Here is a 5,725-nt window from a genome sequence, read left to right as displayed (position 1 = left end):
TCTCTCTCTCTCTCTCTCTCTCTCTCTCTCGCTTTCTCTCTCTCTCAGGGGGCCCGGTCGAAATCGAGCTTCGGTTGAATCGACGGCCTCCCTGACCGGAATCTATCCAATTTCGAGTTCGAAGCGAGTTTTCGAAGCGCGTCGAAATTTTTCTCCCCTAACTTTCTCCTATCTTCCTAACAAATCCTGAATTTGTATCTTATATATACAATGTGAGATGGAATATGTATAAATATTTTTATTAATTTACGTAGGAATATTACTCGATGAAGTCAACTCTTTTTTCTTTTTTAAATTGTTAATTTGAAATATAAATTCTGTGCAACATTAATTATTCCGGTAACATTCTGATACGATAATTATAGCAAGGTTTTCACAATCGCTTTTGATTTAAATAATTGGATGAGGTTATTAAATTTTCTCTTAAATTTAGAATGAATATTATCCGAGAGGGGGGGGAAAAAAAGAAAGAAAATGTGAAAATTAAGCGTGTCTCGAGAAGCTTACGAAGCAGTGGGAAGGAGGAAAGTTGGTGAAATTTTCAAAGGGGTCCACCACCACCCAAGAAATTGATTCGTTAGTTACATACCCTTGGTGTTTCTTGACGTTTCAACGCTCGTGTAGGTCTTCCTTTAATTATTATTCACATTTACATTATTCCCCATAGTCTAACGAAAGTAAAAAAAAAAAAAAAAGGAACCATAATTTCCTATACACGAAATATAACGAAACGTTAAATTTACGATTTGGAATACTCTGTAAAAAATGCTCTAACCCATCCTAACAACGATTCTATTTTCTTTCTGTTCCAGCGACGGTAGTGATTTATTGGACGACGCGGGAGACGATGCCAAATCAGTTCGCACAAACGACGACAGTAAAAAGTAAGCATCGTATAATAACCAATTGAAAGTGATAATAATAATAAAAAAAAAAAAAAAATCGATCGTCAATTTCGAAGGAATCGAAATCAATAATCGAATCGTGGAAACCGCGATCCGTTTCCAATTCGAAGGAGGAAACCGCATCAACGTGTTTTTAAAAGCTTGGTCAACGGTTACGCGTTGTATTATGTCAGGTATTATTGCCAAGGTACGCTCGCCACCTTGACCCACCTTCGTTCCTTCCTCTGGCTTCGTCGATCGCGTCATTAATCCAATCTACTCTTGCGCCAATGTCGATTTTTAAGGGAAAGAAATAAGGGAGGGGGGTTACATCGAATCGGAAAATTCGTTAACTCTTTTTAAGATCTTTTTAAAAAACGAAAGGATGGAGAAAGAGAATAATAATTGGACTCTGTGCCAATGTGGATTTTAAGGGAAAGAAATAAGAGAGGGAGGTTACATCGAATTGGAAAATTCGTTAACTCTTTTTAAGATCTTTTTAAAAAACGAAGCAATGGAGAAAGATAAGATAATAATAATAATAATAATAATTGAAATCTTGTGCCAATGTCGATTTTAAGGGAAAGAAATAAGGGAGGATCGAAAAAATTACGCCGATCCTTTTAAGATCTTTTTAAAAAAGGAAAGGATGAAGAAAAAGAATAATAATTGAACTCTTGTGCCAATGTCGATTTTAAGGGAAAGAAATAAGGGAGGGAGGTTACATCGAATCGGAAAATTCGTTAACTCTTTTTAAGATCTTTTTAAAAAACGAAGCGATGGAGAAAGATAATAATAATAATAATAATTGAAATCTTGAAAAAATTACGCCGATCTCTTTAAGATATTTTTAAAAAACGAAAGGATGGAGAAAGAGAATAATAATTGAACTCTGTGCCAATGTCGATTTTAAGGGAAAGAAATAAGGGAGGGAGGTTACATCGAATCGAAAAAATTCGATAACTCTTTTTAAGATCTTTTTAAAAAACGAAACGATGAAAAAAAATAATAATAATAATAATTGGACTCTTGTGGATTTTAAGAAAGGATTTTAAAGAAATAAGGGAGGGAGGTTACATCGAATCGAAAAATTCGATAACTCTTTTTAAAATCTTTTAAAAAACGAAGCAATGAAGAAAGATAATAATAATAATAATTGGACAATCTGCATTTTAAAGAAGAAACGGAAAAGAAATAAAGGAGAAAGATTAGATAGATAATAATAATAATAATAATTGAACTCTTGTGCCAATGTGGATTTTAAGGAAGAATTTTAAAGAAATAAGGAAGGGAGGTTACATCGAATCGAAAAATAACGCCGATCCCTTTAAGATCTTTTTAAAAAACGAAAGGATGGAGAAAGAGAATAATAATTGCACTTATGTGCCAATGTGAATTTTAAGGAAAAAACGGGAAGAAATAAAGAAGAAAGGTTAGAGAGATGATAATAATAATAATAATTGGACTCTTGTGCCAATATTCAGAGGAAAGAATTAAGGGAGGGAGGTTACATCGAATCGGAAAAATAACGCCGATTCCTTAAGATATTTTTTAAAAAAACGAAGCGATGAAGGAAGAGAATGATAATTGGACGCGTTGATGACGTTCAGATTAACAAAGAGTGGGCGAGTAATAGTTGGTTGTGGTTGGGCTCGAATAAATCGAAACTAGTTTCTCGTAGCCGCGACTTCCGGCCCGGCCAATTGATCGCCACGGAGGCATGAATGCGAATTCCTCACGGTCAAATCACAATCGTGATGCGACGCAGCTCACAAAAGCGGCGTTTATCAGCTTGAATCGCCTTTATTTATAATTGATTCCCCTCCCTCCTCCGGCTGGGTCGTCGCGTGTTCTTCTTCTTCGAGAAGGAGAAGAAGTTTAACTCGCCATCTCTTCGATATCTTCGCTTCTCCAATTTTTACAGCAATTTTTTCCTGTATTCCCTTTTCTCGCGTTTCGATTACGTATCTTTTATAAAGGAGGATGATGAAAAAAGGGGATCAACGAGAAAGAAAATCTCTTAGAGTCTGTATCCAAAGTCTCTATATAGTTTTCAAAAAAAGTTTCTCGAAGAAATTTCTAGTAAAAATCTTCATTGGTTGGCAAAGGATCCTTTCCTTTTTCTTTAAAAAGTATTCACCCAAAATTTTACATCTATCTCGAAAAAAAGTCTCTAAAGTATATCCAAAAAATTTGCAAAAAGTTTCTATAAAATTTTCAAAAAATTCCTAGAAAAACTTCCAAAATATTTTGAAGAAATTTCTACTAAAAATCTGCATTTGCTTGCCAAAGGATTCTTTCCTTTTCCCTTAAAAATTTCCAAAATCTGATTCACTTATCTTAAAAAAAAACTAACCAAAGTACATTCAAATGATTCGTAAAAAATTTCTAGAAAAGCTTCCAAAATATTTTGAAGAAATTTCTAAAAATCTGCTTTTGGTTGCCAAAGGATTCTTTCCTTTTCCCTTAAAAATTTCCAAAATCTGATTCACTTATCTTAAAAAAAAACTAACCAAAGTACATTCAAATGATTCGCAAAAAATTCCTAGAAAAGCTTCCAAAATATTTTGAAATTTCTACTAAAAATCTGCATTTGGTTGCCAAAGGATCTTTTCCTTTTCCCTTAAAAAGCATTCACCCAAAATTTCACATCTATCTCGAAAAAAAGTTTCTATCTAAAATACATCCAAAAAATTCGCAAAAAGTCCCTATAGAATTTCCAAAAAATTTCTAGAAAAGCTCCCAAAATGTTTCGAAGAAATTTCTACTTAAAATCTGCATTGGTTGCCAAAGGATTCTTTCCTTTTCCCTTAAAAATTTCCAAAACACCTATCTCGAAAAAAAGTCTCTATTTAAAGTATATCCAAAAGATTGGATGCAAAAAAAGAAATTTCTACTAAAAATCATTGATTGCCAAAGGATCCTTTCCTTTTCCCTTAAAAATTTCCAAAACCACATCTATCACTATCTCGAAAAAAAGTCTCTACTTAAAGTACATCCAAAAGATTGGATGCAAAAAAATCCCTATACAATTTCCAAAAAATTCCTAGAAAAGCTCCCAAAATGTTTCGAAGAAATTTCTATTCAAAAGGATCCCCAGAATTTCCAAAATCACGTGTATCTCGAAAAACGGCTCGAATTCTAAATTCTAATTCCCCTTTCCCTTTCCCCTTCGTTGTTCTTCCAGGCAAAATCACAGCGAGATCGAGAAAAGGAGAAGGGACAAAATGAACACGTACATAACCGAGCTTTCGGCAATGGTGCCCATGTGCCACGCCATGTCCCGCAAACTCGACAAGCTGACCGTGCTCAGGATGGCTGTCCAACACTTGAAGACCATTTTGGGCGCCGTCACCTCGTACACGGAGGGCCACTACAAACCAGCTTTCCTCAGCGACCAAGAGCTCAAGACGCTCATACTTCAAGTAAGTAGTACTAAAATCGAAAATAAATTAAAAAAATATCCGCCATCTCGTTTTAAAAACATTTTTAAACTTTCGATATGGAAACGAAAAAGATTTGACAAGTTCTTGTTTTTTTTTGTCGAGGATTGGAAAGAGACGAAGAAGCGCGCATAATAAACGATTCGATGGTATATCGAAACGATGGTATTATTGCTTCGTTAGAAATGCAAACGTCGAATCGTATCGAATCACGTACGACGACGTTGCGCTTTATTGCGTCCCCTTTTATTTATTAAACAGCCGATAAATGTCAATAGATTTTTTTTTTTTTCCTCGTCCCGTTTCAAATCGAGTCCATAATTTTCCCGCGTCTTTTTTCGAAATTCGAGATGAAGGAACGATTTCGAACACCTCGAACGAGATGAACAGATACGAAAGGAATCGTGGATTGCAAACCGTCGATGCAACATTGTGATTCGGCCGATAAATTTTTAACGCGGCGGCTATTACACGGCTCGTTGCGTCATCGGAAGATATGCCAACCTGTCGAATGGCGCGCGGTATGAGTCGCGGAGAGAAGTCGCGAAACCTCGTTGCGCAACCACGGGATCGAATTATTGAAAATTTTCTGCATCGAGGAAATTTTAATTTTTTCGAACTCGAGATATCTAGAAAATAATCCACTTTCTTCTCTAAAAATCAAATTTACAGAATTAATTGTCGAAAAATATCTTCATCTCTTTCCATTATTATTCCTATTAAAATAATACAAAAATTGATTACGAATAGGTCGAATATGTCGAGGTTCAAAATTTTAAAAAAAGGAGAATAATAATCTTTATCTTGCTTTACTACTGTTATTAAAATAACACAAAAGTTGAAATATACGGTCGAGTTGAAAAGTTTAGAAAAAGAGAAGTGATAATAACGCGTGATTCGAGCGGTGGTTGATAGGCGTTATTATTGCTAAGGATTGCAAAAGGAAAGGGAGAAACGAGTATCCGTTCGGCTAAAAGTCTGAAAGTGACCGATTCCGACGATGAGATTATACGCCATTACCTATTCCGTATTCGGAAAACGAGATAGGAGATACGATTGTGCATACCATTCGAGTAAGACTTCCTGGTATTTCAGAATCACTTGCGTAATTCGAATAGCTCGCCTCGAACACGTTTTCTTTATATATATATATATCATACGCGACAATTTCGTTTCACCTTTTCATCAATTTTCCACTAATTGAAGATAATTAGATAAGCAACAACTGGATCGTAGATAAGGATCGACGTTTTTATTTTTATTACACTTGGAATATTTCTTTTTCGTACTTTACACAATTTTTCAGAACAAATGAGGAAAAAGGAGTGATGCGAATCCGAATACCCGTTTCCAATTACGTATAATTATTCCATCTTTCGAATAATTGTAATCGATAAA

General features: G+C 34.8%; 1 protein-coding gene across 1 annotated transcript in view; it reads left to right on the top strand.

The window, feature by feature from the left end:
• Positions 1–5,725, top strand: part of LOC102672007 (aryl hydrocarbon receptor nuclear translocator-like protein 1) — a 43,379-nt gene that overhangs the window by 14,257 nt on the left and 23,397 nt on the right. Inside the window, exons 5-6 of the mRNA XM_031509472.1 lie at positions 813–884; positions 4,072–4,309. Of these exons, the coding sequence (XP_031365332.1) occupies positions 813–884; positions 4,072–4,309 (310 nt within the window). The remainder of the gene's footprint in view (positions 1–812; positions 885–4,071; positions 4,310–5,725) is intronic.

This window comes from Apis dorsata, unplaced genomic scaffold (genome assembly GCF_000469605.1).
Source record: "Apis dorsata unplaced genomic scaffold, Apis dorsata 1.3 scaffold_156, whole genome shotgun sequence".
In the NCBI taxonomy this organism is placed as follows: domain Eukaryota; kingdom Metazoa; phylum Arthropoda; class Insecta; order Hymenoptera; family Apidae; genus Apis; species Apis dorsata.
Note: the sequence above shows the minus strand (reverse complement) of the source record. Positions and strands in the feature narration are given on the sequence as shown.